This window comes from Motacilla alba, chromosome 2 (genome assembly GCF_015832195.1).
Source record: "Motacilla alba alba isolate MOTALB_02 chromosome 2, Motacilla_alba_V1.0_pri, whole genome shotgun sequence".
In the NCBI taxonomy this organism is placed as follows: domain Eukaryota; kingdom Metazoa; phylum Chordata; class Aves; order Passeriformes; family Motacillidae; genus Motacilla; species Motacilla alba.
The window spans coordinates 100668800-100681305 of NC_052017.1; the positions used below are offsets into that span (position 1 = coordinate 100668800).

The 12506-nt window shown below is 43.6% G+C and overlaps 1 protein-coding gene across 5 annotated transcripts in view; it reads right to left on the minus strand.

Annotated features, from left to right (window-relative positions):
- Positions 1-5106: 5106 nt before the first annotated feature.
- The window catches only part of RALBP1 (ralA binding protein 1), a 32948-nt gene continuing 25548 nt past the window's right edge, over positions 5107-12506 (minus strand). For all 5 annotated transcript variants that reach the window (XM_038128203.1, XM_038128204.1, XM_038128206.1 and 2 more), the window contains 7 exons: positions 11371-11720; positions 9796-9957; positions 9195-9326; positions 8581-8688; positions 7705-7826; positions 7170-7293; positions 5107-6923 (listed from right to left, as the gene is read on the minus strand). In XM_038128203.1, the coding sequence (XP_037984131.1) occupies positions 6660-6923; positions 7170-7293; positions 7705-7826; positions 8581-8688; positions 9195-9326; positions 9796-9957; positions 11371-11720 (1262 nt within the window). In that variant the 3' untranslated portion in view covers positions 5107-6659. The remainder of the gene's footprint in view (positions 6924-7169; positions 7294-7704; positions 7827-8580; positions 8689-9194; positions 9327-9795; positions 9958-11370; positions 11721-12506) is intronic.

A 12506-nucleotide genomic window follows, 5' to 3' on the forward strand; every position in this document is an offset into this window, starting at 1 on the left:
TAAAAGATATATATTTTATATTCATGTCCCTTTTTCTTTTGAAAATTGACAAAATCCCTGGAGGACGAGCAGGGTGACAGCGCTGTGGATGGCAGCAGGCTGTGTGGAAGCAGGGAGCAGTGCAGCTCTCCCTGCTGCCCCAAGGAGAGCACCTGAAAGTGACTCATCTTCTCCCAGACCGCACGGTTTCCATTTCAGCAGTATGCATTGAAGTCCAGTCGATTTCTACATTTTGTTCAGAGAACATAAATCCCATCATCTGAGGGGTTTTTGCCTGTGTGTAATGACAATTAAGTTGTAGCTGAATTGTGTGTGCAGTTCCTGAGGAGACCGGACCTGTTGAGACCAGAGGATGGTCCAGGTCATCCTCTGGACTGTGAATGGAGCTCGGTATTCGCTGGAGGAATTGGGGTTTAAATCCCAGTGTTTGGAGTCTGAAATTAACATGGCCCAAGCTAATTTCATCACTGTACTCATGTACTCTTCCACTTGTCCAGTGAAATGAAGGATTATATCTGATCCCTTTAGGTATTTTCTAGTTACTTCAAGGTAAAGCACTTCTGTCTTGAAAAATGAGATGGAACTTAGGGATGCTTTATGCAGTAGTGGCGCAGGCCTAGGAATTTGAGGGAGAGTTTGAAGATTTTGCTAAGGAAGACTTGAGTGTTTTCAGTTTCAGAGTGCCTGAATCCCCCTTTCACGTAACAGCTGAAGATCATCTCCAGTGAAGAGGAGAAATGGCTTTATCCTTTCTCCTCCACCCAGCATGTCATGGATCATCCCTTTCTTTTCTTCTCTGATGATTGCAAAGAAGCAGAGGGGAAGGAAAGACTTGCTTTATTGTCAGCACTTCCCTAGAGCATTTGATCTGCAGCCTGAGGGATGTGGACTCTATTGCTGAACTCTGATAAGGGATTTTCTCATGCCAGCAGTGTTAGCCGTGCCAATAATTCAATCTTCATTGTTTCCCTAAGGATATGGGGTTTGGGGAAAATGTGCATCCTTGTTCTGAGCGCTGCTAAAGGGCACTGGTTCTTCTGTGGAGCAGTGTCTGGGGATGCTGCCAGAGATCTGCTGAATTACCTCCTGGGTGCCTTTCCTGAAGAAAGATTTGAGCTCTGTACCTCAGTTTATTTCTCTTTTGGTCAGGATTTCCTGAGCTTTCAGAAAGGGAGGTGGCTCCCGAGTTGTCATCTGTGGGTTCGTGGTTTTCAAAAGCTGTATCATCACTCAACTTTCACCTGCTTGGTAAAATACCAGATTGGTTCTTCACCAATTTCTCAGGCAATTTTCATTGTTTTTGCCATTTAATCTTTTGGCTCACTCATCTTGCATTGTCTTAATGAGAATTCTTCACAGGAAACTCCTTTTATTCCAATGTCCTGGTTGCAGCGCTGCCTTATTCCCGCTTGCTTTTTCCCACAGCAGTTTCTCTCCCTTCAGTTGTTTCTCCCTCCAGGGACCCATCAGGATTTGGTATGGCCATTTCCTCGCCACACTCGCCTGCAGATTTCATGCCAATAAAACTGCCAAATGTCTGGAACTCTGTAGAGTGGGGGTTTGTTTATAACCAAGACATGAGCAAGGCTTGGAAACTGTTTTTTTACTGCTCTGAATGTCCCAGATGGCTGCTGCACAAGTTCCTGGCCCCGTGGGTTCATTAGGACAACAGAACAGTAGGGTGCTTGTTACAGCCTTGTTAGTGCTCGGCCCCTTGTCCCTGTACTGCCAGAGGTCAGGCTGCAGAGGTGGCTGATTGGAATTGGTAGTGGAGGGGCGGGAGGGCAAAGTCTGTCCCACGGCTCAGGGCACTCTCGGATTGAGTTCCCTCCTGCTGGCAAAGGCAGTCCCTTGTCTTTTGTTGGGGAAGCTGGTGTGCAGCTCACGTTTTCTGACCTGGTTTCAGCCCTCTGTTGCGAAGGATGAAGAGTCTGAGGCAGGCAGGTGGGCAAAAGCTGGTTCCACTTACTCTGTCCTCCCTGATACTGATGGGAAGGGTTTGTCCCCCTGTCTGTGCCAGCATGGAAAGGCTATTTCAAGTGATGAATCATTTCTTTATGTGCAGAGTTAGGACTTACTGAGAGACTGCCTTAAAATATGAAAGTGTGACAGAAAATCTCATTTTGCATGATCTTCTCCCCCCGCCCGAGTGCCTTCAGACTCTGCCTGTGAGTTTTAATTAACATTCTATTTAGATCAGAAAAATAAATAAAGAGCCCGAGTTAATGGGATTATTTTAGGGTTCAGTTGCTGTTGAGGTTGGGCTACATCTAGCTGATTAGAATACCCTGTCACTTAGCAGAGATAAACAACCAAATGTTTAAACATCTTGCAGCTCTCTGATCATTGTCTGCTTGAAATTCCGTGACCCATTTCTGCAGACGTGTAGTAATGTCTCTGTGTGGGAAATGCTTTAAAGGGATTACCTGCAGGTGCTTTGGGATTGTGACTGTGGCAAGCGAAGGTACTGAACACACCTCTCTGCGTGTTTTTTAGCAAGGCTGAGAGGAGGAGAGCTGCATTGTTTGAACATCAAAAGGAATTTCGTTTGATTTTCAGTCAGTCTGGGTTTGCAGTGTAAGAAAAACCCAAGTAAACTCAATTTGAGTAAGGAACCGACAAAGGCACAGATGGGGGCCCAGCCATTTCTCTTCTACTGGTCATTGGACTCACAGTTTCTTCTTCTGGTCTCTTGGCTGAGGGTTTTGGGGTTTGTTTTTTTTTAGTTTTTTCCAGTCACTTCCTGGATCTTTGTGCCTGACACTGTTTCCTATAGGCAGTGCTGTCAGCAGAAATGTCCTGCCCCCATCTTCCTCAAGGCCCTGCACTGGGATAACACCAGGCAGTGACTCCCAGTAGTGGGAGTGTGCAGCAGTAGGAGCTCATCAGGACGCCCAGGCACATCTCCTGTGTGCGAGCAAGTGGTGCTCATTGGTGCAGAAATGTGGGATGCAGTATTCCCATCTCGCAAATCAAAATGCTGGGATTGCAGACCGCCGTGGTGATCTGCTGAGTTGCAGATGAACAAGGCTGTGCTCAAGGCTCCCTTCCCCCTCCAAAGATCAGCTGTGGTTCCTCTCCTGGACTAGGGAGTTCAGAGAGAAGAGGGATTTGGGAAGGGGAAGGTCCATGTGGAGCAGCCCAGTTTGCAGGGTTAGTCTGAGAACTCTTGCGGTTCGGATGGGGAATTTTTCCAGGGTGTGGGAGTGGGGTTGTCTGGTTTAAAATCATTATGTCTGTGCAGTGTAATCCTTTGGCAGAGCTTCTGGCTCATGCTGCTAAGGCAGCAACACAAGAAACTCCAGAGGAAACGTGGCAGCAAGTCCAGTGTCAGCAGTGACAGTGCCAATGCAGAGTGCCCCGGGAGGGGCCTGTCCTGACAGGTTTTGTGGGTCTCCGCCTCTGAGAGAGGGTGGGGCAGCAGGTGAGGGCTTGGTCTGAGGGACAGGAAGGACAGACAGCCATGTTTTGGCACAGGGCACGGTGCTGTGGCTTCTGCTGTTGGAGTGTGTTTTAAAGAACAGAGTGGAGAACTTGTGCTGTTGGATATAAGCCATGTTTGGTCGGGATGAGGCATTTTTCCCTGTGCAGATGAAGCACTGGGAGTAAGAGCTGCTTGCTGAGAAATTAAAACCTTGACAGATGAAGCTTGGTCAGACCTTTTTGGCACAGGTTCAGGTTGAGTCTTCAGTTGTTATCTATTTTTTTTTTTATTGAAAGAAATTAGCTTTACATGGTATCAAATTCAGGTATCAAATTCTAGGCTTCAGTACATAGATTATAAAAAATTACTACTTAACTCTGAGGGGACAGAGAAATAAAAATCCCCCCCAGTGCTAGTGTAGGAGTGGTGAATAGAGGTGGAAACCTTCTGTACAGGAGTCCTTTATGCCCATGGTAAAAAGGAGAGTGAATTTCTGGAGGCCCATCTAACATTTTATTTTTTTGTTATCTTTGAGTAAATAAAATAAAACAACCCCAGTTCTTTTTAGCTGTTCAGACAATACCAGTTCACTTCAGGATGCTGTTTTTCAGGTAAAAAGAGGGAGGGAAAATCCTGCTTGGCGTGCCAGATGTCTGAGGCTGTTGCAAGTACAGCTGCAGTATTTCAATGGGTAGAAAGCTGTCATGATTTCAGTAACCTGTGGGCAAACCCCCTCTTTGTGTCCTGGCTCACACTGGCACCAGAATCCCAATGATTTGTTGATACAGGCTTCCTGATCCCTTGGGCTTCTGACTGTCGGATGTGACCAATCTGTTCTGGGCCTGTGTTGGAAAGAGCTGTCAAAACAAGCCAGGTGTGTCATTGTCACCCATCCCATCACCGGGGCCACCTCTAGTGGAAGCGCTCACATTTTCAAGAAGGAAACCAATGGGCCAATCACTCTCACAAATGTTAAGTCCAGAACAGGGGAATTAACGTTGTGAGCCTGTTCCTCCCTCTTTTCAGCAAATGTAAATCAGTCTGGTATTTTGTCCAAAGGGTTTGACAGAGATTCTGCTGCTGCACTTGGCACACACAGGCTCTAAGGTGTTGCAAAGAGGCTTATGTCAGCTCAAATGATACTTTGATTTAGATAACGTGCTCCTATAGGACAGGTATGTGCTTTATGGAGGTGGCCAGGTTGCTCAAGTATTTTTCTATGGCTTTGGGATTGAGAAATATATAATGTGATCTGAACAGCACACTCAGATTATTGTGCTGTAGTTTCTCTCCACTTTATTTGAAATTAGCTTTTGGCTAATGATTCACAACTGCCACATGCAGGCTCTCAAATGGCTGCTGCTCTGCGGCTTTTTCACTGCAGGCATTGGGGTGAGGAAGCCATTTCCACGCTTGGGGTAGCCAGGCCTTCCTGTGGAGCAGGAGCAGGTGCCCAGCCCCAGCCTCACCTGTGCTGAGGCACAGAACAATTCCAAGAAACATCTCTCAGGAGGTCTGACACCAAGTTTCTGCTTACAGGAGCTGCGTTGCTGCAGGGGCAGCAGCTCCACCTCTGTTTCAGACCTTACTTTGAGTAATTGTTCATAGAAACTTCTCAGCTGCAGGCACCCACCCGAGAAGAGTAACTGTGATCTGCATTATGAAGTAGATGAAGGAGAAACTACTTTCAAATGGCTGTTGAATTTATTTGCTTGATAAATACAATCCTAACAAAATAAAAGTTAACCAATATTAAGAGATTTGTCTGAAGAACATTAGAAAAATCCATGACAATTCAATAGGAATTAGTGTGAATTAAACAAACAAACAAAAAGTTTAAATATTGCCAGCAAATATAAAATGTATGTAACGAAGGCAAGGGAGAATGCTTTAGTTTACATTTGTAATCTGATCACATTTTCTGTGTTTATAAACTTTTTTCCAAATTTTAAAAAAATACTATGCTGTTTTTTTCTATAACATATCAAAGCATTATTTGTACAAAAATCAAATCATGGCCAATGATTCACAACAGTGCAATAGATAAAGAATACAACCACATCCAACAGGTGCTGAAAATAAATATCCAGATTAAAAAATAAGATAGCCTATATGCACTCTGTGGAGTTTCTGTCTATATATTGATTGAGGGCTGAGTCCAATGAGCATATCCGAAATATTAAAGGGCCCTTAAATGCCAGTGAAGGTGGAGGATTTTGAAGGGTAGAAGCATTAAAAACAGCCAAACCAAGACCAAGTCCCAGGCAGTGGTGGTTGGTTTGTTAAACACCAACAAAAGGAGGCTATTGCTGAACCCCGGTGCCTCCCGTTGGCGTCGCTCTTCGGGCTCGTTTGGAAGCCCGAGTGACTGGCATTTGTGCAGGGGCAATGCTGTATTGCTTGGTCGGGCAGATACGTCCTAAAGACATAACCACTCCCATCCCTGCCTACAAGCAGTGGCTTTTTCCAAGAGATGGAAACATTTAAAATGGATGAAGACAAAGCGCTTGGCTACGCGGCAGCAGTGTGAACGGGGCCTGTCTCAAACAGGTGCGATGAGGGTGGTTAATGATGAGTCAGTGAGTTACCTACACCGCTAAAGGACATGGACATTTCCATCACACGGGGACATAAATAACATCTCTCAAGTTTTTACACTTATTCAGTACATCTCAGAACAGAAATGAAGCTTAAGGGCGTGTTACGTAAACATGATACCCCACATGATATCCCACCGTTTCAGCCAACCCAGAATAAATTTAAAGCTCCCTTGTATATAATCTGCATCAGAAAGGTATCAAAGGCACAAGCAAGAAGTGACTAGGTTAATAAGCAGAGATAATGGTGAATGAGGATGAACAGATCCACAAGGCAAATCATTAGTAAGTGTGGGTTGGTTCTGTTTGTTACTGAAAAGGAGATCTTCCAATTCTGCTCCAGTGAATGTAAATAATGATTTTGGTTTGAAACAAAACTGTTACTGAATTATTTTGAATCACCTGAAGGAAACCAGTCTTGAAATAATCTGATACTAACTGGAAAACTCTTCTGGCCTCTCCAAACTCACCTGAGTCTGATGAGTAGAAGCCACAAGTATTAGAGACAAAAGTCTCCAGGGCTTAAAAGAGAAGTTTCTTTACAGAATGTACACAGCCACCAATAATTTGTGCAGTTTGACTCAAATTACAGTAATTTGCACAGTTCGGTTGATTTTGTGCATAGCCAAGGAGCCGGATCAAATCGGAGTTTCTTTCCTGTCTTTACTTGGGGATGGCTTGACTTGCTGCTCCTTGCTTGCTTTTGGCTGCTCTTTGGCTGCTTTTGTCTCCAGGACAGTGTCTCTCTGCTGCTGAGAAACGCCCCCGCGCTTTTCCGGCTCCTCCTCCTCCTGCCCCTGCTGCTCAGACTTTGCGCGCTGCAGCAGGCGGAGCTGCACCCGCAGCTCGATGATGGCCTCACGCTCCTCGTGAATCGCTTGGTTCAGGTGATTGTTCTTGATCTTTTAAGGAAGGGAAACAAATGTCAGGGCGTGACAATATGTTCCTCTGACAAAGCAGTGCTGTAGCTCAAGGGTGTGTAGCGCTGCCGGCCCAGGCAGCAGCAGGGACTCGCACACAGCAGTGATTTAAAAGCTGTGTGTGGGTCACAAGCCTGGGCAAAACTGATGCACGCAACCAGCTCACAGCTGTGCAATCACATCACCACCAGAGGAGAGAACCAGTGAATGCTAAGAATCAAATCCTACCTCCAGTTCCTCATTCTGTCTCTGCAGATCCTCCAGGATGACCTGCAGCTCCTCCTCATCTTCACTCTCACTTTCACTCTCGGAAGAGTATTCCTCGGTTTCACTGCGGCCATGCTGCTGGCGACTGAAAGAGCAAGGGCAAATTCCACTTTAAACTCTTCCTTGAGCCTGCCAGAACTGTGGCAACATGAGACTTAACTTTCATCCCCTCAATCATCTGCCAATGGTTTAAAGAGCAAAATCAGACTTCCCTTTCAAAGCTTAATTTAATATAGCAGTGATTTCATAGGGGGATTTTTTTAGTGCAGAGGGTCAAGTTTCCTTTAGATCATAATTCCATTGTTAAAACAATAGAAAATATCTTGCAAGATTCGAATTTGTCAAGACTTCAATAAAAACAAGTGGCTTTCAACTGTGATGTTCACTGGGTGAGCTTTTAAGCGTGGTTCAGAGTATTCTTTCAGCAAAGCATTTATATACTTTTAATCACAGCATGCTGTCCTGGCTGGGCTCTGCTGTGAGCTGTCCCCTTTACCTTTGTATTTCAGCTATTTCTGCTCGGAGCCGATCTATTTCTTCCTTCTCGGAGGCGATCTGTCTCCGCAGGAACTGCTCCATGGCCAGCAGCTCTTCTTGTTCTGTTAAAATCTCGTTCTCCTGCAATGATCAGTTAGTTCACTTAAAGCCTTGACTTTATTTCCTACAGGAACATACAATAAGTATGAGATGATGCTGTTCTCTGAAATACTTTCAGTGGCAGTGGTTAGCATGTCTGCTTTGAACTCTGATCCATCAAGACCTCAAAGCAAATAAAAAGTTCAAACCCAACAATGTCTGTTCTAAATCCTCAAGATAATCGCCATATTGAATAGTTGTGGAGATGACACACCAAATCCTGGCATGTTTGGCTGCCTTTCCTTAAATCACAGGGGAAAGCTCTGGCCAAAATAACTAGAAAAACTGAATTACATGTCTTTGGTCTTCTCCCCTCTGTACTTTCCTCCTTATATTCATTTTCAAAGCTACTGGGGGAAGCAACAGAAGGCAAAAAAGCCAAAATAGTGGCCTTATTTCCTTTGATCAGCAGGAAAGCAGTTAACAGTACTGAACCTGGCTACACTGGGAAGTGGTGCTTTCCATGTACATGAACAACAAAGGCCACTTTTTTTCTTTCACAGTGTCTCCCTTCTGCTGTTAACAAGAGTCTCCTCAGCTCTGGGCTTACTCCTGCAGTCAGCATTCCTTCCCTGCTTCACTGGCCATTAAAGCAAAGCCTTGTGGTTTTAATGGACACTGAGACCCCTCTGAGCCGGCAATGTCCCCTCTGCATCAGAAGGGACAAAGGAGTGTTTAATAAATCTGAAATATAAAATACCATTACCAGGCAAACACGTAAGTGCCTGCCAGCTACCTGTGCAAGCAGAATATTTATAACTTCTTCATTCTCATTCATTTCTTCTTTGGAGACATCCTCCTTTGAAAGGCTAGCAATTTCTTGTGCAATCTTTGTTTCACACTCCTGCCAGAGAAAGGAAACAACATTTAAAAGGACAGCTTCCCTGGTCACTGTATTTACTCTAAAAAAGATTTCTTTGAATGCATTATTTTCCAAATTTAGAACCACCATCACAGTTGCCTTCCAAATTTTGAGCATGATCTGTCCCATCTGTGGGACATAAAATAGTTTAAAAAATGCTTCTCAGATTTTTTAACCTCAGGTCTTCCAGTAATTCCTCTTGGTACTCTAGGACTCGATTTTTAAGCATGTAATGAGCATGTGCCCCAGCAAACACTGTTTTCATCACACACACTTTTTTTTGTGAACAGCTGTGAAGATCTCCCTGTCCTTAGGGAAAGCCAGCTAAGCAGAAAACACAATTGCTCATCAGGCATGTAAAGTTAAAATGAGAAAATCTGCAGCAAAGAAGACTGAAAGGTGTTTTGATCTAACTGGGTGCCTCTGCACTGTTGTGGATTAGGATCCATGATTTAGCTGTCTGGCCAATAAACAGGAAAGTTACCCACCTGTCTCTTAGCTTCTCTTAGTTTCCTCTTAAGAGCTGTTAAGATTCTCTGCACCTCCCAGAGTCTCTCTTCTTTGGATAAGTCTTTTATCCCTGCCTGCAAGTCTCTGTGTAAACAGTTCAGAAGGAACTCCTAGAAAGATTGCCAAAGAAATTGTCTTTAAATATATTGTAGCAGGGCAGACTGAAAAGGAAGATCTTTCTTGCTTTGTAGCAATGGGCTGGGAGTTCTGGTTTTCAAACCTTGACATGTCCATGAACAAGTGTTAACACACACCCAGCATGGATCCAGAGCCAGCTGAAGAGCAGTACTAAAGAAACTACCCTCCCTAATGGGCTCTCCTGACCCTCCTCCCACAACCAAAGTATTGACCTACATAGCAAAGCACTCCACGGATGACACAGCTATGAGCATCACAAGACCATAACAACTTCCCACGCATGAAAAAGGAAAGGAAATCATCAGGCTCTTCCCAGTGGTCTCACCGATAGGATAATTGTGATGGACTTAAAGCACATGTTACAAACTTAGGAGAATTTTCTACTGAATGTATAAAAGCCCGGGCAAAGACAAACAGAAAAACACGCAAGTAATTGTCAACCTGTCGCCTGATTTCTTCTTTGATGCTCTCTTGTGTTTCTGGAAGTGCTGGCATTGTTGCCATATTTGACCAGCGAAGAGGTTTTGTCACCTGCTTGAGGGTCACATCTCCAAAGAACTCTTGAACATGCGTAAAAAACACATACAGGACACGGTTGCTGATCTGAAAAGGACAGGAAGATATTGGTTAAGATTATTTATTCTCATCATCTTTATCTGCAAAGCACAGTGTCCTCCAGAAACAGCAGCCTTTAGTAAACCTTCCTGTAAGCCACAGTCATGTCAGTCTGTCTTGAGATTAAAATCTGAAAAGCCTCTTTACTTTCAACAATACGGTGCTGGCCTCAAGGGATCACTTCACTGTTTCTCTTACCTGTGCATCTGAGGTATTTTCATACTAAACTCAGCATCTTCACATCTCTTAACCTAACAGAATTATTTTCATCACTGATAGACACAGAAATGCATTAAATCTCTTTGTACTCACATAAAGATAGATAGTAATAGGGAACATCAACCCTACTGTGTTATACCTGATGCCTGGCTACACCTTCTCTCTCTTCCCCCAGCCTTTAAGTATTCTCTACATCTTCTCTCTCAGAAGACTTACTATAGTAGAAAAAGGCAGTAAGAAAGTATCTTTCACTATATTCCTTGTTTTAACCTGAGGCAGAAGCAAGTATATTTATTTTGATACTTTATCTTTCACTGACATTTAAAAAATTATCCTGAAACAAATATTAGAGTTGTGTCATTACCTGCACTTCAATTGCTAAGATCTAGTTACCAACAAAACATGATTGGGCCTGTATTGTTTTACCCTAATTGTTACTTCTTTTCCTAGCTAGAGAAGTGTCTGGCATAGCAAAAAAGGCAGCAATAACAGCTGGCCCTACTGCTACTGGGCCTTCACCTGGACTCTTAATTATAAAGCCAGGCTTTCCAATTTGTGGGGTTTGCTTTAGAAGATCCACACCCCAGTAATGCCATGTTTTCTTCATGCACAGGACTAATTCTGAGCTGTATTTAATTAAATATTTCCAAGATGTCTATTAAGGAATCAAGCAATCCAGAAACCACAAAATCTTACTGGAAAACCAAGTCAGTTGTTATTCCCCAGCCATTTGGATGCAGACAACAAAGCCATTTTACCTAAGTCACTACTGCACCAGGAAGATCTACGTGCAGGCAGGGTTCATTAGCTTGATATTAAAATTAAGCAACAATATTTTAACTAAACTATCACTGAATCAAAACCACACAGAAATTGTGTATCTGTATGAATTATTGAACAAAATTAACATTAAATGACTTCTCCTCATGACAGAATTGAAAGACAGTCTTTGTAATACTCTGATAATAACCCAAATATCAGACCACAGTATGCAAGCCCACATGCAGAAAGTCTTTTGTTCCCCCTTTCCCAGCATTTCAGGTTCCTGAGGCATAAAGAGGAGCTCTAATTTAGCTAAATTGTATCAGACAATACCCAATTCCCACCTGCAAAAGAATTCCTACAAAGAAATCTTTCTTGGGCTGCTGTTCTGCTCTAAGCCTTGCTGTGTGGTGCACGTACCTGGACAGTAGGGCTGAGCACTATAGAAATATTCTGGATGTTCATTTTTGTTTCCAGTTCCTTTGCAATAACATGGTCCATATGCACAATCAGCCAAGAAATCAGGAGATGGTTACACTCTGGCAGCTCTTTGAGCAGCTTCTGGCACTCCTGAACTTTCTCAGCTTCTGTGCTCTTTCCACAAGCGTCTTCAAAGCGGGGCATGAGCTCTTTGGTAAGCAGATTTTCGGGCAGTTCCCGTAGGTACTGTTTGAGCAAGCTGGCGACTGTATTGGGCTCATATTCTTCCAGGTTTGGAGATTCTTCGCGATCATAGGCTGCCTTCAGCTCGTCAACTTTTGATTTTATTCCTTAAAATAGTTAGATCAAGAATTAAGAGAAAATTTGTCTGTAAATGTCTAACAGTTATATTTAAACTTTTATTTTTGGAGATGCCTTTGTTTCACCTTTCCTTACAATTTCAGGTAATTGAGAAACACCTTTTAAAAGTTATCCACATGTAACAAAGTGAAAATCGTGACTCAAAATTACATGGTCACTGGTTCTAAAAGCACTGACTACTCCTATGAAGCAAAACCAAAGCACAGACAGAGCTCTGAATCAGAACTGGTGACAGCATTCCCTTTCATCAGGGAACATAAAATGGGGTGAGGAAAGGCTGAGGAACTCGACATCAATTGTGTATTTGCATTAAGCTTCTTTCTGGCTGTTCAATTACCATCCCTAACCTAGGCAGCAAATATGTTTTTAGTTCAGATGCTGTGCAACAAGCTCTACCTATAACAGCTTTCCTTTGTCAAAACAAACCCCACGATTTTTAGTTTCCGGATTTCCAGCTGGCCCTCCTCAGCAGAGGAATCTCACACAGGATCCTTGATTTAAGGCACCACATGATTAAAAGTGTGATCACAATTATTCAACCCAGCCAAGATTTTCTACAAGGTGTTTGTACAAACTCAGTGACATTCCAATCTTCCTAAGCTTGGGGAAATTTCATTCTTGCAGCTCCAGCACCCACTCGGGTTACACCAACTTGGTGCACAGCTCTGGCTTGGCTCATATTCAATGAGCACAACTGGGCACACTCAGCCCCTGGAAAATGCCAGGAAAACATGCTCAGTTTCATGGCCAAAACG